The sequence below is a fragment of the Zonotrichia albicollis genome, chromosome 18, assembly GCF_047830755.1.
Source record: "Zonotrichia albicollis isolate bZonAlb1 chromosome 18, bZonAlb1.hap1, whole genome shotgun sequence".
NCBI classification, from domain to species: Eukaryota; Metazoa; Chordata; class Aves; order Passeriformes; family Passerellidae; genus Zonotrichia; species Zonotrichia albicollis.
This window is the reverse complement of record NC_133836.1, coordinates 3,140,810-3,165,605: the sequence shown is the minus strand read 5'-3', so window position 1 is coordinate 3,165,605 and position 24,796 is coordinate 3,140,810. Positions and strand designations below refer to the sequence as shown.

The 24,796-nt window shown below is 42.6% G+C and overlaps 1 protein-coding gene across 4 annotated transcripts in view; it reads left to right on the top strand.

Annotated features, from left to right (window-relative positions):
- Positions 1-24,796, top strand: part of CLIP1 (CAP-Gly domain containing linker protein 1) — a 59,806-nt gene that overhangs the window by 20,288 nt on the left and 14,722 nt on the right. For 2 of the 4 annotated variants that reach the window (XM_074554274.1, XM_074554271.1), the window contains exons 4-18: positions 3,957-4,081; positions 5,030-5,246; positions 8,385-8,582; positions 8,942-9,045; positions 9,562-9,622; positions 10,639-10,671; positions 14,038-14,142; positions 15,492-16,436; positions 17,512-17,628; positions 18,467-18,524; positions 18,752-18,835; positions 19,395-19,551; positions 20,109-20,274; positions 20,364-20,579; positions 21,594-23,825. In XM_074554274.1, the coding sequence (XP_074410375.1) occupies positions 3,957-4,081; positions 5,030-5,246; positions 8,385-8,582; positions 8,942-9,045; positions 9,562-9,622; positions 10,639-10,671; positions 14,038-14,142; positions 15,492-16,436; positions 17,512-17,628; positions 18,467-18,524; positions 18,752-18,835; positions 19,395-19,551; positions 20,109-20,274; positions 20,364-20,579; positions 21,594-23,825 (4,818 nt within the window). The remainder of the gene's footprint in view (positions 1-3,956; positions 4,082-5,029; positions 5,247-8,384; positions 8,583-8,941; positions 9,046-9,561; positions 9,623-10,638; positions 10,672-14,037; positions 14,143-15,491; positions 16,437-17,511; positions 17,629-18,466; positions 18,525-18,751; positions 18,836-19,394; positions 19,552-20,108; positions 20,275-20,363; positions 20,580-21,593; positions 23,826-24,796) is intronic. The other 2 variants (XM_074554272.1, XM_074554273.1) reach the window with 2 other exon arrangements.

Here is a 24,796-nt window from a genome sequence, read left to right as displayed (position 1 = left end):
CTCCTTATCTTTGGAAATGTGGCTCCACAAAGGTTCTCACAAGGTCTGACGTGTTCACCCCCTGTCCTTTCACCAGGAGCTTTTTCACCACCCCAGGTTTCCAAACCCACTTTGCTGTTTCACTTTACCTGGCAGCAAATTCATGTGAGCTCAGGTAGAACTGGATAAATGGAATTTAATCACTTTTTGCGTGTGTTTGACACAACTCCAGTGAGTTCCAAGCAGGATTCCTCACCTCACCGTGACCTGCAGGCTAACCCAGATTCTCTGCAGTGTCACAGCTTTGTGTTTTCCAGCCTCACTCCACTGAGTGTGGGAACTGACTGAGGGAACGTCTGGCACTTCTTTCCTCTATCCATTATTTAGTGACCTGCCTTAGCGTGAAAGAAGCTCATGGAAAACTGTCTTTGTGGTAGTTGTGCTCTGGTTTTTCACAGAACTTTCAGAAACCTTTTAATATTTTTTTTTCCCTATTTCTTTTAGAAGCTGATGGTTTTTATTTTAGTCCTTCGTGCAGTACTGGGAAGTAGATCTGCTGGTTTGGGGTTGGGTTTTTTACCTTTTTTGCTGCAATTCTCTCAATTTTTAAAAATAATTTTTCTATAACAGAAATACTATACTATTTGTATATAGTATACTACTATACATAGTATACTATGTATATAGTATACTATACTATTTGCTATACTCTGTAAGTCCAATTCTTTTTTCATATTGGTTGGAACAGTTGAGTTTAATCATGTCAGGATCTTTTTTCCCATTTATGGCACTATTAATTCTGTATATGTACAGCAGCTTTCATCATGAAAAGCCTTTAGCACGCTGTCTTGTGCAGTAGCACCTCACATTGTACTACCAAGGGAATAAATTATGATTATTTTCTTCTCAAGGCAGGTGTTGTCACTTACAGGTACTAATTGCAGCTGGAGATAAATACAATTTTTGGGAGAGATGTCTGTGAATGATTGGAAGGCTGACCTGTCTTTAAAGCTGAAATTTAGAAAGATTTTGCTTAAACCTGAGCAAAACTGCCCATCTAGAGCTTCACTGATTCTCTGAGCACTTTACAGCCACGGGGTTTTCCAATTCCTGCTCTTGTAAGGACACACAGAATGTGCAGAGAGAGAAATGGAGGAGCTGCTTATTCAAAGAAGCTGGACTGGGTTTGGAAAAAAGCAGAAATTCTTTGGCATCCTCCCTTGAGTCCTGTTGAAAATAACCCAGGTGCCATGGTTACCAGAGGAGTCCCTGCTGCTCCTGCAGGGACTCTGGTGTGGAGCAGCCTCTCCCTCCCATCTGCTCTGGGAGCTGAATTCCTGAATTCTCAGCTGAATTCCTGCATTTCCTGGCTGCCCCAGTCCTGGCTCCCTGCAGGGGCTCTGGGCACTGCCAAATTCCTCCAGGCTGTGTTTCAGTGTGCTCCCTTCATAATAAACTTCCCATTTTTTACATAAACACAGAAGATGAGCAGGGCTGAGGTATGGAACAGAAAAGGAAGAATAATTCTACAGAGAGTTTTCCTGGAGGCAGCATCACTTCATCCCTTCCCTAGGGGCTGATGTGCAGAGTTGGAGGGCACAGATTGCAGCAGCTTCTCCTGTCCCTGGGAATCCCTGCAGGATTTATCCCGTTCCCCTCAGTGCCTCAGACACCTCACTGACCCCGCTCACCCTCCTGTGTTTGGGTCATTCATCGGGGTTTGTTTAAAGAAATCCCCACAGACACAAACACACACCATGGAACAGGGAGAAAATTCCATTGTCGGGCTCAGGGGGTGTGGAAAAGGAGCTCGAGGGATCTCTGTGCACCCCCAAACCTGACTCTTGTCTTGGGAAGGATCCTCCTTATCTGGGCCATTGTTCCAGTTTTCTTCTCTAATTTCTTAAATGGGTTTGTAGAGCCTCTTTTGATTTAACTCTTGTTTTATCAGGTAGAAAACAGAACAAATTTGAGTGGGGAAATAGCTTCTAACCAGAGCTAACCAGTCTTTTCACCTAAAGAGACAAAAACCCCTCCCCAAACTGGCCAGAAAAGGAATAAGGAGGAGAATTTGGAGCTCATAGTGCAGTTAAAATTTCTTTTTATGTTTGTATTTAAGATATTTACCCTCTAGAAAAAGTAGCTAATGTCTGAGTAGCTCTGCCATTTCAGGGGTAGTTCTTCCCAGGGATTATTTTATCAGTATTTTATTTTCCCTCCTCACCACCATGCCAGAGATTTGGATTCTCTGTTACTCTTTGGGAGGTTACAATTCTTTTTTTCTAAGCCAGTCCTAGTGCTTGTTTGTGTGTTCTCTGCCAAGAACACCAAATACCAAAGGTTCTACGAGTTACTATATTAGGCTGTCATGATAACTGTAAACTTTGTGTGTTTTTATTCCATGGAGAGTAATAATTTGCTACAGTGCCACTTAAAGCAGGATCTGAAGGTGACCTGCAGTCCTTCCAGAATTGTCTCTAATAACAGAGGAGGAGCTGCCACCTTAAATGTGGGCAAGAGGTGCCTCTGCCCCCTTTCTCACTTGAATATTTAAAAAGTTCATTATTCTCCCTGGTTTTCTGAGGGTTGTGTGGATTAGAATTATTTTTCCTCATCAGATAAAGCCTCATCTTGCCACTGGAGCACAAATGTGTGTGGCAGCTCCTGGGCACTGACCTGGGACTTTGTGGAGATGTAAAGTCCCCAATTCCTCACAGGTGACCTCATGAGTGAGCTCTTCCCAGCTGGAAAAATGTGAATTTTCTCTTGTAAATGCTCCTTCATTTACAGCATGAGGAGCTCGCTGTTCTCTAGTAATCCTGGGAAAAAATAGAAATTTTTCCCTAGTAACCCTGGGAAGTTCCCCCAAGAAACAGAATGTCTGCTGTAAAAATTATATGAAATACTAATTTGTTTTTTAGTGTATAAAAAGGAGAATCACAGTCTTTAATAAGAGTTTCAGTCAAGCTCTCTGCCAAGGCCTCACAATATTCCTGGTGGTACAAGGTGTGCTGGAAAACACAGATGGACATTTTCAAACCTTTGGTGCATTTTCCATTTGGAATTCTGTGAATCTCTTGAAGAGGTTTCCATCTCCATGTCCCTGTTCTCACCGTGCTGGATGCAGGTGAACAGATTTGCACAAATTTAGGGCACACCATGTTTTCTTCCTGAGCTGCAGGAACCCTGTGGCTCTCCCTGGCAAGTGGCAGCCACAAAACACCTTTTCCTTCTCCACTGAATTTAATTCTTCCGTCCCCTGGGTATTGGGAAAAGCTGGAGCTCACAGACATTGCCAGTAATTGGAATGGCTGTAAATATTTAATATGATAAGTTTGAAAGCCACTCTGCTTTCTAGGCTTTCATTTAGGAGTGTTTGGGTTGGATCTTTTTATTCTTGAAAGTGAAGAAAAGATAAAATGATTCTCCTCTCCCCAAGGATTCAAATTGCTGGTTATATCTACAGGGTTGCCAAGTGCTCTGTATTGTGCTTTATATCAGTTCTTTTAAATACAAGAGGGCTGTACTATGTAGTTTATCTAAATTATTCCTTAGAGAAAATATGAAAGGAATTTTTTGTCATTTCATTTCTTTTATTTTTCCTCACAGAATTAGAACAAGAAGCAAACAGACCTTAGAAATCCTAATCTGCTGTAGAAATTTATGTGAAACTCTAGCACAAACCTATTGCATTCAGAACATTGGTTATACTGTTCAATATATTTTTTGTTAAATATATGTCTTGTTAAATATATGTCTTGTTAAATATATGTCTTGTTAAACATATTTTTTGTTGTGAAGATCAGTATTTGTTCAACATTAATACAAGCTCATAGACAAAAAATTGCATAGCTTGGAATAAGAACTGGTTATGTCATTCCTGTGCTTTGTGAACAGGGTTATGCCAAAAGCTTTTTCACGGAATTTGTTGTTTTATTTGGAAAAGCATTAAATGCAGGTGTTTCTCACTGCTTTAGGTTGGAGGAACTAAAGCTGGAGTCGTTCGTTTCCTGGGAGAAACCGACTTTGCTAAAGGAGAATGGTGTGGGGTGGAGCTGGACGAGCCCCTGGGCAAGAACGATGGAGCTGTGGCTGGCACGAGGTTGGTGCATCCCCAGAGTTATTGTCAGATTTTTCTCTGTGTTCTCTGGTGGGTTTTTATGTCTTCCATGAGGTTTTCAGTCCAGGGAGGGAGGGATCCTAAATCTGCCTTTGCTGCTCTGGGGAGGGTTTTGGTGAGCAGTGGTTTCAGCTCTCTGGTGCCAACGCTTCTCTCACGTTCGTGGGATGAGCTGAGCTCTCCTCCCATGGGAGTTTTATTCATAGACTGGTAATGGAAAACACAATTTCCTTCTTTTAAATGCCTGTTGGATTTCTCAGCTTGGAAGGAATGCTCACTTAAGAAAATCTCTGTTGTGCTTAAGGGAAATCTTGGAGCATCCCAGGAGCTGGAAGTCCCTGTTCCAGCAGATGCCTCCTGGCAGAGATGGGAGCAGTGTCACAATGAGAAGGCATTAATTCACATCACAATTTAACTTTCTTTCTCATTTGCCATAAGGAATAGTCTTTTACCTCATTAAAAAGAGGTTTTACAAAGATTATCTCACCTTAACATAGCTGATCACAGCTTAAAATTATAAGTGGCTTTTGTCTATATTTAACCAAAGATATATGTTCTGTATCATCAAATATACATAAATGGTATGTATGTAATAAAATATAAAACTACTTGATTTAATTAAAAGCTGATTTCTATTTTTAACTCTGAGCCATCACATCTGTTGGCAGCTCAGAGGAATGTGATGAAGGGAAAAGCTGTGGATATAAAACTGCATCTGAATGGAATTTTTTAGGCACTGGAGCTGCGCTGTTTACTCTGAATTTCTGAAGTCTGATGTGATCGTGCTGCTTGAGACTCTCAAAGCCCCTTTCCCAAACGGGTGTTAAATAGAATTGCAGTCCAAGAATTCACATTCCTGACGTAGAACTCTCCACAAACCCAGAAAAGAAGTGAATTCCCTCTCTCCTGTGCTTGCTTTGCCCTCGGCAGGTATTTCCAGTGCCAGCCCAAGTACGGGCTCTTTGCCCCGGTGCACAAGGTGACCAAGATCGGCTTCCCCTCCACCACGCCGGCCAAGGCCAAGCCCGCCGTGCGCAAGGTGCTGCCCACGCCCACGGCCCTGAAGCGCAGCCCCAGCGCCTCCTCGCTGAGCTCGCTCAGCTCCGTGGCCTCCTCCGTAAGCAGCAAGCCCAGCCGCACAGGACTCGTAAGCTGATTTTCCCTTCGCATGCTGCCCCTCCCTCTCTTCCTCCCTCCCTCCCGCCCAGCCCGGCCGGGCCCCGCCGGTTCTCGGTGCTCCTCCTCCTCCAAAGCATGCACGAAGGAAGGAAATCTTAGCTAGCCCTGGAGAGCAGCTGAACAGTTGAATATTTCATTGAAGCTAACAGAGTGGTTGCAGTAAGAAAGGGGCTTAGGATGCCAGCTGATTTCTCTGGCTGCAGTCTGTGATGGTGTTCACAGGGTGCTCACAGAGACAAGGATCTGACTCCATGTTTCAGACTCCATGATTTATTATTTGATGATATATATGATATTAAAACTATACTAAAAGAATAGAAGAAAGGATTTCATCAGAAGGCTAGCAAGGAATAGAAAAAATGATAACAAAGTCTTGTGACTGGACAGCTGGACTGTGATTGGCCATTAATTAGAAACAACCACATGAGACCAATCCCAGATGCGCCTGTTGCATTCCACAGCAGCAGATAATCAATGTTTGCATTTTGTTCCTGAGGCCTCTCAGCTTCTCAGGAGAAAAAATCCTAAGGAAAGGATTTTTCATAAAATGTGTCTGTGACAGCAATCTGCATTTAATTCATTTTCTGAAGCTTCCAGATGTCACACTCGGTTTGTTTGAGCAGGAAGCTTCACGTTGGCTAAAATGTTCCAAATTTCCTTTTGCTGTTCAAGAGATGAGTCAGCTGAGAAATGCAGCAGGAGCAATTTCCAAGTCTCTGCTGACAAGAAGCCTCTTTCTTTTCTTTTAGATTTGGTTTTAATCCTATAAATTCATAAAGGCTGAGTGTTGCCAAGTGCAGTGGCTCAGGTGAAATCTAACACGGTACTAATTCCACCTAATACACTTACTATGGATTCTTTTGAAGTTGCTCTGTTACATAAATGTCCTAATCTTGGGTTGCAGCAGTAAAATGGAAATCTGGGAAGGCTGAATTTTGAGAAGTCTCTTTTATGGCAATTGAAAACATAGAAATAATTGGATTTTTCCACAGTCACTCTAGCTTATTCCTTTTTTTTTTTTTTTTTTAAACCACAGGCCATAGATAGATGTAATTAGGAAGGAGTGACTCCCAGTGCTGTGGAGCAGGCACCTGTCCCACTGTCCCACTGACCAGCAGGTGCCCAGAGGTGACTTCCCCTGCTCCTGCAGGACTGAAGCAGATTACCCGAGGTCAGCAGTCGGTCAGGGCACCAGGGTTAATACCTGGCCACAAAAAGGATTTTTATTTGGCACAAACAGTGGGACTTCATCACTTAATCCATTCTGGAAGTTGCACTTGCAGCTGCAGAGTGCCCTCTAGTTTGGGATCACAGCACCAACACGTGGCACCAAATGCTTCATTCCATGTGCTGTGATCCCCCAAGTTACACCTTGTGAGTGTCTAAAATCTGTTTGCTTATTTTGTTGTGTCCCAGGGATTTTGCATGATTTAGGTCATAAAATACAAAGCTGCTGTAATCCATTATATCTGGAATTAAAATTCCAGCTTTCTCAGGCAGGGTGAACATTTGGTGGCCATCCAAGTTAAAAGGATTGTCCAAATAACTCTGAGACTTTTTCTTTAAAAGTTAAGCTGCTGGGGAAACGAGATTTCCTGTAATCAGGTTTGACCCAGCAGACTTTTCCTGCTTCAGTTTCTAGGAAAACTGAAACTTCTCTGGAGATTTCTGCCTCTTACATGGATTGCTCCGTTGTTCAGGGCTGTTTCTATTTTCTTTTTCCTCAGTAATAAAAGCAGCTGTCAGAGTAGGTGATCCATTGATTTAAGGGGCTGTCTGATGCAATTGGTGTTTATTGCTGGGTCTGAAGGAAGCTGATGCTTCTCTGAACAGTTTTGGATTTGTTTTGCAGTTGGGAGTGAAGGGTGATTTGAACACCTAAAACTCTTAGAAAGCAATACACTCTGCAATGGGATTTTTTCTAGAAACAGGGAGGGTGTGAAACAACCAGTGCAGCATCAGAGTGAGTGTGGTTTGTTCTGGCTGGTGCTGGGAGGGACCAGCAGTGGATTTCAGGGTGCAGGGTGGGCTCCAGGCTGGCAGGAGCTGCAGGACAGAAATCCCTGCTGTGCCCTCAGCTGGGGCTGGGGGCAGTGCCAGCTCCCCAGGCTGGCAGCTGTTCAGTGTTTGCATCTCTGCAAGGATCCTGCTCCTGATCTGGGGGATTAGGCAGAGCTAAAGGATGCAACAGCAGATCTTCATGATTTGGGGTTTTTTTAAAAACTAACTGAGCTGTCATTCTCATTTAATACTTAGGCAAATTTCTCAGCTGGTAAAGACAGGTTTTATGAACAGCACTGGATTTTTTTTTCAGTTTTTGCTGTTTTCATAACTATTGCTCACTTCATAATTTTAATTTATTTACCTTCCCTGCTAGCTCAGGAACTCATGAGGGTGTAGCTGGTAGGGCCATAATGAATTTTCCCTGGTACTGACTCCATTCAGTGGGGCAAGGTCAATGAAAGCCTGTTTTCTTTTTAGCTACAATTCTCCTGATTAATTTTAATCTGCATTCTTGAAATTTAATATTGCTGATCCTTTTCCGAGAAGTAATTTAATTCCAAGTGATAGAAGCATATATTTTATTTTTTATGCAGCTGTTGTTCTTCAGAAGGTTTTAGCTGTAAGGTCAGGGTAATTGCTCTTCATCCTGGCCCTTTTGCCATGGTAGAGGTGCCAGATGCTGGTGGGAGTTCCCAAAGCTTTTCATGGAGCATTTGGAAGTGTTGGACTGCTGCTGGTGACCCAAGATAATGACCTGTTAATTAGAGACATGATGTTTTTCGCTTGCTAGAAAGCTGCCTTTCTTTTTTTAATGCAAAAAGATGCTCAGGAGCATCCTGACCAGCCTTTGTGTGAGTCTACACCTTCAACTGAGGCCTTTTATTTTCACTTCATCCCTCCTGGCTGCTCCTCCTTACAGGGCTGTGTGGTGGCCACTGTTAAATTCTGGAAAATTAATTTAAGTGTAAAAGGAGAAGGTCCAGTAGGTCACAGAAAGCATTTGCTCTACTAACCCTGTGTTTGTGGATCTGGAGGTGCCCACTCCACCCCTGTTTCCTTTCTCTTGGTGCAGAATGATTTTTAACTCATTTATTTTGTGAAGTTGACAGAAACCTCTTCCCGCTATGCAAGAAAAATTTCGGGCACCACAGCCCTCCAGGAGGCCCTGAAGGAGAAGCAGCAGCACATTGAGCAGCTCCTGGCAGAAAGGGACCTGGAGAGGGCAGAAGTTGCAAAAGCAACGAGCCACGTCGGGGAGATCGAGCAGGAGTTGGCTCTGGTTCGCGATGGGCACGACCGGGTGAGGGAGTTTGTGTTCCTCTGGAACAGAGTTACACCACGGCCTTGACCTCCAAATGGGCTTTTGCTACTGGAAAGGGCTGGGAGTAAGAGGTGCTGTGCTAAAAGTAAAATTATCCATACCTGTGAGATGTCCCTTGTGGGATCTTTGGCCTGATGAGATGCCAGGTCTGCTGGATTTAACTGGTTTTTGTTGAACTTCACTGCAGTCTTTGCTCATGTCCATATTTGATAACATTCCTGTCACTTGGCCCATCACTTCACCAAATCCTGGCTACTGAGGTACAGGTACATAACTTTGAAAAAATTCTTGTATTTCCCAGCTTAGTAAATCTTGGTTTTATTCCTCTTCCTGATCAGCACGTGCTGGAGATGGAGGCAAAAATGGACCAGCTCCGAGCCATGGTGGAGGCAGCTGACAGGGAGAAGGTGGAGCTCCTCAATCAGCTGGAGGAGGAGAAAAGGTAACCCCAGACTGTCCTCATTAGTGTAATTAATGTTCTTCTTGTGTCCCCTGTGCATCTTGCTGTTCATCCTGATCCAGACACGTTTCTCAGTGCTGGAGTCTGTGACATCTTGAAGTCCTGTGGATCCCTTGGATGTGTCCTGAATTTCTGGCAGTTTCCTACATGAACGGTAGAATAGATAGAGTGTGAGATCAAACTGCTGATTTAGGTCACCTCAGATCATCCAGAAGGGTGACAAAAGGAGAGAATCAATGAGGATTTCAAGGGTTCTAATACAAAATGCCCTCTTAAGAGCTGCAGGAGTAGTGATGCCTTGCTTTGGCACTGGTGGTGTTTTAAGGACAGAAATTTCCCTCCCTCTGGTGCTTCCTGTGAGAAATTTCTCCTTAATGTTCCTTGCACTTTGCTGCTACAATGGGAATGTTGTCACTGTCATTCTGATTTCCACTGAAAAGTGAGCTTGCAAGCATTTGCTTCCAAAATTACCTGAATTTTAATGAGTTGTCCCCACAGGAAAGTTGAAGACCTTCAGTTCCGTGTGGAAGAAGAATCCATTACCAAAGGAGACCTAGAGGTAAAATATCTCCAGCTTTGTAAAAGGGATACCCAGGAGGGCAGGAATCATTAAAAGATGCAGTCCTGGTCCAGCCACATGAAAATGATACCCATTTCTGCAGTCCTTTAGTAAGCCAATTGTCCCAAAACTGCAGGATTGCACCCCAAATTCAGTTACACACTTTAGCAAAGGCTGTGCTATGGAAAGGGTGTAGTTATTTAGAGAAATTAAATTAATTCATAGAAAATTCTACCTTTTGCTGTTAAAAGTAACCACTAAGAAGTTTAACCAAAATTAAAATTGTTTTGAAGTTGCAAAATTGCAAGTTAATATTAATGCTTTTGAAAATGAATATTGAAAACTTGTCCCCTTTGATCCATTTCTTGAGTAATTCCTGTGCTTCCCTTAAGGAAGGTTGATTAATGAAGAGTTTGCACATAAAATCTAAATAGCAATTAATGTGTGCAACTTTTATCTGTTGTTTATAGGATTGTAATGTTGGGCTGCAGCACAGTGTGTTATTGCACAGTCAGAATAGGAAACATTTAGGGAATGATTGCTCTCAGATATTTGAGCACTGCCAAATTTTTATCCCAGAATTCCAATTAATAAGTAGGATAATTTTAGTTGCTCTACTCTGTTGTCTAATCAGAAGCCTAAAGTACAAACTTATTTAACTGTGTTGCTATAAAGCATTTGTGATTGAAGTGCTAGCCATATGGAAAATACTCATTTCATATAACATTTCTTTTATTTTAGTCTTCCATCCATTTTAAGATACCTATCTAGACTCTTCATAGAATTCTCCTTTTATTGTTTAGTCCATGGAAATATTTTAGTTTTTTATTTTCTGTTAAATCAATCGATAATCATGGCAAACCATCCTAAAGACTCTGGTTTGTCAAGCTGCTTAACTTGGGGGTTTAAACTGAATTCAAGCTGATGGAATTTCTCCTGTTGTTTGTGTTGGAATGGCAGTGCTGAGTCTGCAGGTGAAACATTTTTGTTTGTTTGTTTTTTAATTTTACTGATAGCGAAAGAGGCAGATTTCGGAAGACCCAGAAAATGTAAGAGGGCACTTCAATGTGCAGAGACATCCCATGTTAACAGATTGTGTGCAGAAAATGCTTTTACTGATTCACTAACTGCATAATCTGTTCTGGAGACATTGACTCTGGTATCTGTGTGCATGTTGCTTTCAGAGCAATTACAACATTTCTTGGGAAGAATGTGTGTAATGACCAAACTGCAGCCAGGCCAGCGTGGCTTTAGAGTCTGTAGGGTCACAGCCTTTGCAGCTCACTCAGGGGCTTGCAGAACTTGACTGACCAGCATCCTGAAGTGGCCTTAATTTAAATGTAGGATTTTTGCTGTTTTCTTCACAAAATCCTGCCTGCTCTCCTATGAGATCCTGCTCAATAGATGACAATTTTTCTGAAGGGAAAATATCTGTCTATTCTTCATCTTCCCATATTTGTTTCCTTTTTTTCTGTATGAAATGCTGAGGGGGAACATGATTAAAACCCACTGAACAATTACTTTACAAAGCTGTCTGATTTTACTGTTTCTTCATGTAGCTCCTCTTCAAATTCTGTAGGAAAAATGTGTTACTTGATAACAGAAATGGCCATGCAAGATGTTTAAGGAGCCCTCTTGCTTCCCTAACTCAGATTAGTGGAATTTTACTGGTGAATTTATCCCAGTTGCATTATCCCTGTGTTGCATTCCCAACCAAGACAGGGAGTTCTCAAGACCAGAGCTGGATCCTGCTGTGCATCCTTAGGGGTTCCCTTTGCAGAGATCCCTCAGGGATCTGCTTCTCCTCCAGTCTCCCATCAGGCTGATGCTTTGTTAGAAATAAATCTGCATGTGCCCTTCCTTCCTCTTGTTTTGTGTACTCCTTCTCTGATCCCATCTTTCCTCCTGACTTCCCTGTTGTGCTGTTTCCATTAAAAATGGACATTTTCACTCTCCAGGGGAGACTTTCCAGGCTGCCCCTGCCTGCTCCTGGTGCTGTCCTGGGCTGTGTCCCAGCACGAGGGGCCTGCAGGGTGCCCTGGCCCATCCTAGAGCCGATGGTCAGGAACTGGGGCCTCAGCACCATTTCCCAGTTTGGAGATGTCACAGGGAGGTTTGTTCTGGAGTGAAGGAATGGCCAGAGCACACAGGAGCTGCCAAAGGCTGATGTCCAACCTCCAAGTTTGGGTGGAATTCTGGGAGGTTCAAGGCAGAGTAAAAATCCCATTTCCACATCACCTCCCTGACTGTGAAGCTCTGGAGAAGGGGAAGATGATTCCTTTGGCCTTGTTGTCTGTATTTTTTTCTTTCCTGCTTTTCTTTTCCATCCAAGTTTAGATTTACAATCAAATTATTTTCTTCTTTTTGGGGTACTCTCTCTTCACAATTCTGGGTTTCCTCAAAGGGAACCATAATCAGTAAGAATTTCTCTCCACATCATCAGGAGAGAAATTGGAGCAGTTCAAAATTTTTCAGTGATTTTTACCTCAGTAAATCTGGAAACTGTCCCTTGGAAATCAGATTTGATTAAAGGATAATCTCTCATCTCTAATTTGGGAAAAAGGTGTCAAGCAAAGATCTCAGGAGTATTCTTTTTTAATCTTTTATTTCCATTTTGGCAGGATTTTAACTTACTTGCCTTTGTAGTATATAAGAGATGAGATTTTAAAAACCCCAGTAATCAGTGATGGTCTGTCTGATCTTTGGAGCAGGAAAGCACTGTCTGTAAAATGAATGATCAAAGAGTTTGGGTTTTATGTAGCATAAAAAACCTTAAGCTTACATATTCCAAAGGCACACAGGGGGAATTCTGTAACCATGAGATTTGGGATTTCTTGGGCTTTAGTAGATCCCCTTGGTGAATTAGAGCAAGTAAGGTTTGAATTTCCATCTTTTAAAGCAGATTGTTTTTCAGACTTAATTAAAATTTGGTCGTGGATCAAAACTAACACTGACCTGTGTCAGAGAGAAATCTGAATGGTAGCCACTTATTAAATATTATTTCCCTTAGAATACTTAATTCCATTTTCAAAGGCTGTGGGCAGGAAAAACAATAATCTGTGTTCTTGTGGAGCATTTTTGCCTGTCACACCCTGAAGATCTTCCACTGAGAGAGAAACAGCCCTGCTACAGAATGAAAACATCAACAGATCCAAGGAGCAACTTCCAAGTCTTTGTGGACCAAGAACTCCACAGAAATGGCCAACACTTTTCAACTGTTTAAAAAATTCACCCCCTTGGGTGTCTGGATGCTTTTGGGAAGGAAGAACTTGGTGCTGCCAGAAGGAATTCTGTGTCTGGAGAAGCAGATAAGGAGCTCATCCCCATCTTGATATTTCTCTTTCATTTTCTTCTCTTCCCCACATCAGAGGTGCAGGTCAGGTTTGAATCACCTGCTGGACTTTCCCTGCACCTCCCAAACTTCAGGTTCTCCTGCAGGCCTCAGGGACTATGTGAATATCAAGCCAGAATACCAAATATTCTGTGTTCTTGCTAAAAATTCTGTTTGTTAGCAAAGGCAGGGGGTACCTGCTCACTTGGGTTCATCAGTCTCCTGCTTCTCTTTAGGAACCTGTTAGAATTCCAAAGATCCTGCTGCTTTCTTACTTCCACATATTCTTCAATATATTTAGACATCCACAACTGCAGAGCAACCAGGCTGATTCACTTTATCTGGTTTTGAGGAATCTTGTAGCTTGCTTCCTTCCTGAAAGAGGGGAAGAGGGGGGAAACAGAGCAGGATTTTGGAGTTACAGAGTTACAGACAGCCATTCTCTCTCTATTTCTGTTCAGATAATTCAAACCATAGTGACAGAGGAGCTTTCATGTGCCCAGCTCTTGGCCAGAGGCATTTTTATGGCTGAGACTTAGAGACAGCTACTACCAAAAAAAGAAAGTTAAAGTTTTGATTTGTCACATGAGTTTCAGAGGAGAATTTTTGTCCCCTTGTTAATGAGTAATTTTTTATAAAATCAGCCAAAGGCATTAAAGGAAAAGGTAGTGGGATGATAAGGAAAGGGACTTCCCATCCTGTTAGAGCAGGAACAGAGATATATGCACATTTATATATTTTTGACATAACTATTCTAATTTGTGCTGAAAACTTCATGTACTGATAAATAACTCCTACTCAGCTGCATGAAACTATTTTTTTGTTCCCATTCCTCCGTTTGCTGTTCATTTTATTTATTTATTTATTTTACACGGTTGATTTCATTTTCACACGCCCATCCATTCCCACCTTCAGCCCATCCTCCTCATCCACAGCATTTTCCTGTCCATTTTCCCCCCCTTGCATCCTCTCTGCTCACCTGTGAGAAGGCTCTGGCAGCACGGCCTGCATGTGGCTCCTCCTCTCGTGCTGGCATGTGATGGTGGCACCGTTGTGTTCTCTTCCTCTCCCTCTCCACTAACAGACGCAGACCAAACTGGAGCATGCCCGCATTAAGGAGCTTGAACAGAGCCTGCTCTTTGAAAAGACCAAAGCTGACAAACTCCAGAGGGAGTTAGAAGACACTAGGGTAATGGTTTTCCCTGTTTGAATAACGAGCCTGATCTGTGTTGTGGAAGATTTCTGGTGGCACAAAAGCCGGGGGTGACACGTGCTGGAACAGGTCCTTGCTCCTGCCGTAGCCAGAGCTGGAACACTGTAAAAAATTAGGATTAATTTTGAGCTTCCCTGGGGTGTGTGTGTGTGCCTGGACATGTGACTCGTACAAGAACTCAGGTAAGATGCCTTCACACTGCTAAAGTAATCCTTGGATCCAAAAGTAGCGAGATGGGATCATGAGTTGACAGAAAGGAACATTCAATTAGCACGAGTTGACAGAAGGGAATATTCAGTAGCTCATTTTAAAAATTAGGACATTAAACCCCAAAGTTTATTAAAAAAGTTTATAGTTCATTAAACCCCAAAAACCTAAGACTGAACATGCCAGTCCCTTTAACACAAACAGTATTTGGGGCTTGGTTCCTGAGCTCTGCAGTAGCTGCTGCACTGTTTGCTTTGCTAAATCATAGTTTGCAGTGGCTTTTCAGCTCTTTTTTTCCCCACTAATGATATAATCTTTTAATGATTATCTCAGTAATTAGTAATACTGCTGCCTGTCAGAATATTACTGACCAAGTCAGAAGTGCAGCAGATGTCAATTTTTAAATAAAAATAGATATATACACACACACACATACATTCATGCTCACACATGGGGATTTTCTTGAAGGTCAGGTATGATGAATTAAGAAACCCAGGATGAATATAAAACCAACAATTTAATGTGTAATAAGTACTTTTAAAGGGCAGCTGTGGGTAAGTGATATCTTTTCCAGGAGGTCAAAAAAATAACTTCCTAATTAGAATTAATTCTGGGAGCTTTTCTGTAGCAAAAACTGCTCCAGCAGTCAGTGAAAAGCTCAGATAGTGCCAGGACACTTTTTTAGAGAGAAGCAGATATAGAAGGGATTTCAGAGGATTTATCAATTCAAAATGTGTTTATCAATTTCTGACAGTCTTATAGCTGGTGTGAGATGAATTTGGAAGAAATGATTTCAACAAAGACCTCAAGATTCTCCATTCTTTTCCAGTCTGCCTTAAAATGGTTCTGAGGAACATTTTGTTAATCATTGATAATACCCATCCGGGTAGTTTGTAAATTTTTTAGTAATTTATTTCTAGATACTACCAGAAGAACAAATTTTAGTAAATTCTATATTTATAGACAATAAAAGATGTTTGTCACATGAACTGTGGACATTTTTCCCTTTGTGAAGCAATTTGCAACGCTCGGTGGAAGCTTTTCCACAAGGCCTGAGTGTCTCTGTGTGAAATGTGTCTTTTATAATTCTTCTTTTCTCAAAATGCTGTTGATCACAGGTGGCCACGGTGTCAGAGAAGTCCCGGATCATGGAGCTGGAGAGGGACCTGGCCCTGAGGGTGAAGGAGGTGGCTGAGCTCCGAGGGAGGCTGGATTCCAGCAAGCCCATGGACGACGTGGACACTTCCCTCTCCCTGCTCCAAGAAATCAGCTCTTTGCAAGAAAAAATGGCAGCAGCTGGCAAAGAGCACCAGAACGAGATGAACTCGCTGAAGGAGAAGTTTGGCCTCAGTGAGGAAGCCTTGCAGAAAGAGATCAAATCCCTTTCAGCTTCAAATGAGAGGATGGCAAAGGAAAATGAATCCTTGAAAAGCAAGCTTGACCATGCCAACAAGGAGAATTCTGATGTGATTGAGCTGTGGAAGTCCAAGCTGGAATCTGCAATCGCCTCCCATCAGCAAGCAATGGAAGAGCTGAAAGTTTCTTTCAGCAAAGGTGTTGGGGCTCAGACTGCAGAATTCGCTGAGTTAAAGACTCAGATTGAGAAGATGAAATTAGACTATGAGAATGAAATGGCAAATCTAAAACTGAAGCAGGAAAATGAGAGATCTCAGCACCTGAAAGAGATCGAGTCCCTGAAAGCCAAACTGGTGGCAGTCACGGAGGAGAAAGAGCAAAACCTGGAAAGCCTGAAGACCAAACTGGAAAGTGTGGAAGATCAGCACCTTGTAGAAATGGAAGACACTTTAAACAAATTGCAGGAAGCTGAGATAAAGGTAAAGGAGCTAGAGGTACTGCAAGCCAAGTGCAATGAACAAACCAAAGTTATTGATAGTCTTACACCACAGATCAAAGCTGCTGAAGAAAAGCTTTTGGACCTTGCTGCACTTGAGAAAGCCAATTCTGAAGGTAAATTGGAAATCGAGAAACTTAGCAAGCAGCTTGAGGCAGCTGAGAAACAAATTCAGACTTTAGAGACTGAGAAGGGTGATGGAATTAGCCAGGTTTGTATCAACATCCATCCTTTTGGTTTTCTTTTGCTTTTATTTTACATTTGTACCCTTTTAATCTGCTATAGGAAATACATCACAGAAAAAAGGAGTTTTCCTGAAGGTGTATCTTGGGACCATCTGAGGAGGTTTAGAGGAGCAGGAACTGGGTCCTGTCTCAACAGGCTTTGCAAAAGGAAATAATTCCTTCTGCACCTCCTTGCTGCAGATCTGGGCGTGTCTGTGCTGAAATCTTCCTGTTGTGGAAAAGTTGTTGGCTGGTTTGGGAGAGGGTCCACACACCCTAGGGCTTTAACCTTTGGGGATAGACAAGGGGATTTGGGACTCAGGGGGAAACATTTCCTTCATTACCTTTCCCCTCCTCTGGCAAGGTGATGGGAGAGGCTTTCAAAACAAAAGAAAGCACAGAAAATCCTGGTGGAGCTTTTCTTTAGGCCCAGGCTCTGCAGGGATGGGTTTGGCACTTTGGGGCACAGGCTGCAACTTGGTGCAGGATTTTCCTTGGGTTTGGATGAAACCTCTGTAAAGCTGATGGCAGCGAAGAGTAGTGGGGAAATAACTGGAAAAAGCCTTCCTAAACTCTTCACAGGTGGTTCCAAAATATCAAATTTTTACCTTGACTCTTTTTGAGGCCACACTGGATTTCTGCACTGGGTGTGGTCCAGAGATTCCCTCCCTGTGTGTGTGTATTGATCTGATCAGCCAATTGAAGCACAAATAAAAATGAACCAAAAGTACTGATTGAACTAATGCTGAAACTTTGGAATTGTGAGTGTATTCAAAAATGTCTGCCATTAAAAAATGTATTCACAATTAATGCCAAAAGAACTCAATTTTAATGATTTCAAATCTATTCCAAGATGCAATTAGTGCTGTGATGTATGCAGTCATCAGTGGAAATCAGCTTCACTCTCTTAACCCATCATGGTTTTTTCTTAATTTTCTTTTATTTTTCATCTTAGAGTGATTTTGATATTACAGTTATTTCTTTCAGATTCACCTTTTAATTTTGTTAATTTTTCATTCATGTTTCTCATTTTATTTTACTCCATTTCATCACCTTTGTTAGGCCAGTAATTTGGCCAAAGAACTGCAGGGCAAAGAGCAAAAGCTTCTTGAATTTGAGAAAAACTTGAGTGCAGTAAATCAAGTTAAAGATTCTTTGGAAAAGGAACTTCAAGTTTTGGTGAGTAATACCACAAAATTTTGACTTTACTCTTTGGATTTTGTGTTTCATGGTGAGAGTGTGATGGAAATCTGTGGATCAGCTCTGAGCAAAGCCTTCCAAAGGTGTTTTAGTCATGGAAAAAATGGGAAGGATTCGTGGTTGATGGGATCTGCCTCAAAATAAAAAGAGCATTTCACCTCAGTCCTGCTTTATCAGGTGTTTTGTCTAAATAGAACTCATCTATTTATGGATTGCAGATAAAATTAAACCAAATCAAAAGCAGCAGCAGTTTAAATTTAGGAACACTTAATGGCCCTTTATTGTAGCTGTTGTGCCAATTAATGCTTGCTATAAATGGTTTTAAAGGACATTTCTCATTTAAATAAATTTCCAAATGCTGTCTTGTTGGGTGGGGTTTCCCTGAGGAACTTCACTGGCATTAGTAACAAAACAATGGGAATTTTGGTCTTTCCATGGCCAATAGTAAACATCCAAACTTGGTGGAAGAGCCTCACTTGCATTCCTGAAAATCCTCCCTTTTCTTCACTGTCTGGCATCAATTCCTGCTGGGAAAGCTGGAGAGCCCTGGTGGGGGAGGGCTCCCAGGTGTCCCCTGTGCAAATTCCTGATTCCCACCTGGAATCTGTGGCAGCTGCTGGAGGAGTTGTTTAAATCTTGAGGGACTTGCAGCCAAGGCAAGGGAAATCTGTGCTAACTGTAACCCAAAAACTTGAGATCTCTTGTGATAGGAACAAAGGTTGTTCTATTTGTACATGAAAAATACCAAGTGCAAATTCAGTGGTTGAATTGTACTGGTACTACCAAGCCTTACCTTAAGTTTTTATCAATTTTTCAGAAAGAAAAATTTACTAGTGCAGCTGATGAAGCAGAGAATGTTCAACAAGCTATGCAAGGTATGTGCTGCTAACATAAACAGAGGACTAAAAAGCTGCAGAAATTAAATGCCAACAAAATGTGTTAAACCCTTTCAAGCTCATAGTGGTGTCCCAGCAGTTTCAGGGGCTGTGGAAAGGACAGGATTATTTGTAGCCTCTCTGAAGGGTGACACACCTTGCAAGTAGGTAGAATTGTCTGCATTTCAGTAGTTACTAACTTTGTTTTCCAAATTTTGCTTGCCTAGAAACGGTGAAGAAGCTGAACCAAAAAGAAGAGCAGTTTGCACTCATGTCTTCAGAACTGGAGCAGCTCAAGTCAAGTTTGACTGGTAAGGAAGGGGTGAAATGGAATGTTCTGGAAATGCCTCAGCCTTGTGCTCTTTAGGCTTTGCTGTGCCTTTCATCTCCTTAGATCTCTGTAAAAGCAGTGCAGGGATTTGTGCCCTGGAGCAACCCTTGTCTGGTGGCAGAAGTGACCCCAGGGCTGCCCCGGGCGTTGTTTCACTGCAGCTCTGGGCTCCCTTCCTGGTTCATTTTCTGCTGCTGTGGAGCAGCTGAGGAGGGACCTCACCTGCAGGACCTGCAGGTCTCTTCCCCCTCTGCCTCCTTCCCCTCTGGGACAGCAGAACTTGTACCAACATCTCATGGCCTGGAGTGAATCCCCTCTGAAACAAAGGGCTCGTGACCAGCAAAGCTGCTCTTTGCTAAGAGTCCTTGACCTTCTGCTGCAGTTACCAGTTCAATCAATCATCATTTTTCTTTTTAAAGGGGTGATCTGTGAGGTCTGGAGCATCAGTATTGCTGGTTGTAGTTCTTTACAGTTCTCCAGCTGTTCTTTGCATGCCATTCCTGTAGAATTCACAGCTTACCCACCTTTGTTTTGCTCAGAGATGGAGAGGAAGCTGAGGGAGCGAGAAGAGAGGGAGCAGCAGCTGGTGGAAGCAAAAGCCAAACTTGAAAATGAGATTGCAGAGATCATGAAGTCATCAGGAGACAGCTCTGCCCAGCTCACAAGGATGAACGATGAGCTGAGGTTAAAGGAAAGGTATTTCATCCCTGTCACATCTCCACTCCCACACTCCCAGCTTCTCATTTTATTTTTCTGTAAATATCTGAACAAGATGCTCCTGAGTGTCACATTGATATGACAAGTGAGCTTATTCTAGCAAGCTAAATCAATCAAAGCAGTCTCCTGGGAGTGGTTTGAAGAGCATCCAACACTGATATTTCCAAAATTCTTACATAACATGCTTCTTATTGCCCACAGTAGATGACCTCTTGAATGATCCAGACTGTTTTGTGATTGTGCTCCATGATTATTTGATTACCTGATAATCTCAGTTCATTTAGATATATAAAAGACTTGGGTCACATTTTTGTGAGAGAAAATGTGAGGGATTTTCCCCAAACAAAAATTGCATGTACAATACTGGGGAGCATATAACTTGATCTTCCCTGTTTAGCAGAACACTCTCTTTTAAACAGTGTAATCTCTTTCTAAATTGGTCAGAATACAGAGCTCCAGCCCAATCTTGGCTCTTTCATCTCTGTGCTTGTGGTGCTGTCAGCAGAAAGTGATGTTCTTTCATTTGCTCTTTCCAGGCAGTTGGAGCAAATACAGCTCGAGCTCACAAAGGCAAATGAAAAGGCAGCTCAGCTTCAGGAAAATGTGGAGCAAACAACCCAGAGAGCTGAGCAGAGTCAGCAGGAAACTCTCAAGATGCATCAAGCAGAACTGAAAACTCTGCAGGATCATTTAACAGACATGGTAAGAACAATTTTAAAAGCACTAAAACTGTGCAGAAAAACGGTCCCACTGCTGCTTGAACTGTGTTTTACTGTCTTGCCTTCCACCAGAAAAAGCAGATTGAGAGCAGCCAACATCAGTACAAAGATCTGCAGGCAAAGCATGAAAAAGAAATTTCTGAGCTGGTGGCTAAACATGATGCAGATATCCAGGGGTTTAAGCAGAACCTGCAGGATGCAGAGGAGGCGCTGAAAAGTGCCCAGAGGAAGAACAGCGAGCTGGAGGCACAGGCTGAGGAGCTGCAGAAACAAGCAGAGCAGGCCAGAGTAAGTGGCTTTTGTCACTCTGCAAGTGACTTAAAGTTCAAATTTTCTGTCTCAGTGACTCGTTTTCTCTCTGCTTCAACCTTTCCTAGCCAGATTTTTGTAGTTTTTCTGTTTGGACCTTTCCCAGGGTGTGTGGGTTTGGGTTAGGGAGGAGAAGCCCACAGGACAGACTGGTTGTTAGTTCTGCCCTCAGTTCCACAAGAGTTGATGAGTTCAGTTCTTTAATATCAGTTAACATTTTCTGTTCATAGATCTGGCTCAGCACAGCCAGCTGGAGCCAGATGTCATCCTCTGGTTTTTTATATGCTTGCATTTTAAGATGCATTGTGAACTTCATTTAGAAGTGCTACACACCTTTTATTTGTAGTATGATCTGCAGCTATTCAGTGTGTGTAGCTTGACTTTAGCAATTTTAATTTTTCCTCCCATTTCTTTGACTTTACTGCTTGCTTTCATGCCTCAGCAATTATTTGCTATAATCTCTGCTGTATGATTTAGCAAATTATTTAGTGTATAAATTGACACACGATATTGACAGCACTGATGTGGTGTTTTGAATTAAAGGGATAAAATTAAAGGGATCATGACAACATATTTATGAGAAAATCATGAGGAGGTGAAACTGAGAATTGGAAGTCAGTTTCTAATAGAACTCCTTGCATTTTAATTCATTTAGAGTCTCATGAAATCATTCTGTGGCTCTTCTTTTTGAGCAGTTCACAGTCAGTCAACTTATTGAGAGTACTTTTAGAAATTACATGAAATTTTGGATGGAGGAACCTTGAAACCATGATAATTTTAATATTATTTAGCCACTAAAAACCTCTTGTGGATGATGTGTGTTCTGTAATGTAGCAGGGGTGTCTGCCAGCAGAGTTCAAACAGACACAGTGTGTCAGTGTATACACTTTTAAAACTTTTATTAAGTTGCTCTATTTGCCCTTAAAGCACATTTCTCATTTGTCTGCTTGACTTGATTTTTGTTTTCCCTTCTCCCCGCCTTTATTTCTTTAGTCCTTAAGCTCTGTGTTAGCCTCCTCCAGAAAAGAAATCGAACAAATGTCAGACAAGATGAGGGCTTTGAGATCAGAAAAAGAGACTTTGGCACAGGAGGGGAATACTTTAAAATTAGAGAGAGGTCCCTTGTTATCAAAACTTAAAGAATTGGAATCAAAGATTTCGTTAATGCAACAAGACCAAGAAGAGCTGAAGGCAGAAAATGAAAGAATCCTAAAGCAGAAGGAAGAAACTGAGGCCAAAAGCCAGCAGGAGAGCACAGAAAAGGCAGCTCTGGCTGCTGAGAAAAGCAAATTACTGTCTGAACTCGGGGCAGTGCAGGCAGAGCTGCTGGAGGCAGCTCAGGAAAATGAGGCTCTGCAGTCCCTGGAGTTAACCTTGTTCCAGAAGCTGGAGCAGCTCCAGGCCAGCAGAGATGCCATGGATGTGGCGTGTCAGAAACACGTCAGAGAATGGGAAGAGCTGGAGAGTTACCAGAAGAGACTTTTGGGAGAGAAAGATGCAGCTCTGAAAGACAAAGATGAAGTTATCCAGAAGCTGGGAAGTTCTTGTGAGGCCCTGGCCAGAGAGCAGAGGGAGCTGCAGCAGCAAGTGTCAGCTCTGGCTGCAGAGAGAGTGTCAGCCCTGGGCGAGCTCCTGGCGCTGCAGGACAGGCACAAAGCCCTGGAGGAGGAGCTGGGCAGGCTCTTGTCAGGCCTGCAGGAGGAGAAGGACGTGCTCCTCAAAGGCACAGAAAAGCTGCAAGGGAGTTTAGAGCAGGCAGTCAGTGAGAACCAAGCGTTAAAAGTGAGAGAGGAGGAGATGCAAAGCCAGCTCAGCAAAGCCAAGAAGGACACCCAGGAGCTGCAGAGTTCCCTTGAGAGCCTCACCCGTGTCCTTGAGGAAATGAAAGCCTCAAGAGACACACTCAGTTTGGAGTGCAATCACTTACATCAGGAGAAAGAGGCTCTTTCCTCATCAGAACAGAGGCTTTTGGCTGAAAGGGAGCAACTTCTCAATGAAAATAAGGCAACTGCTGAGAAGCTTGTGAAGGCCTCAGCATATGCTGAGCTTTGTGAGAGAGTCTGCGCTGAGAAAATGAACAAGCTGACCTTGGAGAAGGAATCTGTCCTTCAGAAGTTGTTGCAGTTTGAGGAGCACAACGAGGCTCTTCTCCAAGAGAGGAAGGAACTGGAGAGAAAATACTTGGAGCTTCTTGGTGAAAACGAGTCCTGTGCAAAGGCAGTTTCTGATCTGAAGAGAGAACACGAGCTGGATCTCCTGGCCAGGAATGCTCTGGCTGAAGAGAATGCCACACTCCAAAATTCCATTGAAGCCCTGAAGGGAGAGCTCAGTAAGAAGACTGTAGAAAATCAAGAGTTAATGGCCTGTAAATGTGACCTTTCCAGTCTTCTGCAGAAGGCCCAGGATGCCAAAAGAGCATTAGAAGGTGAGCTGGCAGCTGCAGCACGCACCAAGCAGGTCCTGTCCTCTTCCCTGGACACCTGCTCCTTTGCCAGGGAAATGCTGACCAGGGAGAGGGATGAGCTGCAGGAGGAGTGTCAGAAATTAAACAAAGAGGTTGCTCTTGTGAAAGAATCCTTAACCTTAGAAAAGGAAGCTCGAAAACTGGACGAGAAATCATTTCTGTTGGGACGTACAGAACTTCAGAGGAACATCTGCTCCTTGGAGAAGGAGCTGGAAGAGCTGAGAGAGAAAAACAAAGTTCTGGCTGAGAAAACCCTTTCCATTGAGGAGAAAGAAAAGTGTGAAATGAAACTGGTGGAGATAATGAGAGAGGAACAAGTGATCTGTGCAGAGAAGGAGCACGTCACTGCCAACATGAGGCGGCTGAAGAGCAACTTTGCCTCCGTGTCCAGAACGGCGGCCGAGTTCCGGGGCGTGCACAGCGGCATCGCCAGGAAGATGGACGTGCTGGAGCAGCAGATGGAGCTGATGGAGAAGGAGGGCACTGAGTACCTTCAGGACCTGGAGATCCTGAGGAAGGAGCAGAAAAATCTGCTCCTCAGTCAGGAGGGACTAGTGAAGGAGAAGGGGATGTTATTCCAGGATTATTACAGACTCCATGAGGAGGTTAAGCTTTTAGAACAGACTAACAGTGACCTCTCAGGCAAATTGTTGGAGTCTCAGGGCCAAAATCAGATGCTGCAGGAGCAAATGAAAAATCTGATTTTGAAAGTAAAAGAAATTGAGACTCTCCAGGCCCAAGCAGTAGTACAGAAACCAGAGGTATTGAAATTCATAGTTAAAAGTCAAGTCTGGGGCTGGTTCTACTAATCCTGAGCACTGACCCTGGTGTCCTGTCTGCACCTCCTGCACACTCAGCCCTTCATAACACACTGCACTGTGGGCTCTCAGTGTGGGACCTGGGGGGTGTTTGCAACTGTGAGTCTAAAAGACACTTTTTTTCTTTTTTTTTTTTTAAATATTTTTAACTACAAAAGCCTCTATTGTTGCTGAATGTTGCAGGAAAACAACATAAACTGTGAATAAAAGGAAGTTGTGTTCCCTGAATCTGTGAGGAGATGTGGAGCAGCTCCTTCTGCTGAAGGACTCTGCTACATAAAATTTAAAGTAGTGATAGATAATGTTTTTAAGTGGATCTTTGTGTAATTTTATGTGCAATTACAGCAAACTACCAACCTGAGTTACTCCAAAAATATGAATGAATGTTCTGCTTCTGTAAATTGGATAAAAGCAGTGTGAGAGGAAGGGAAAATATTGACAATTCTGGAGTTCTTTTTATTCACAGAAGTGTTTTGTATTCACCACCAACAAAATCTTTATAAAACACTTTGATTTTCAGTTTGTGTGGCTTGAAGCCCAGAAAATCACATGGAATGCAAATTGGGATCAGGAGATCCTATAGATTACAGCTGCCTAAGTATTTCAATATCATTGTGAAATATTTCCTTTTTGAGGCCATAATGAACAACACTGAAATAATGCAATAATTGGCTTTAATTCCGTTATTTTCCAAATATTTGAGGTTTTGCAATTCCTTATTTCTGAAAATACACCAGGCTGTTGGAAGTGAATATCTGTTGAATTATTACTGCCTAAAGAGGTGAGAGATCTGAGAGCAATCACAGTGGTGGTGATGAGAAATCCAGGAATTCAAATTCCTCAGATGTGACATGAGCATGGGGTTATAACCTGTTCCTGCATGGAATTGAATCTTCATTTCCTACTTTGTGCAG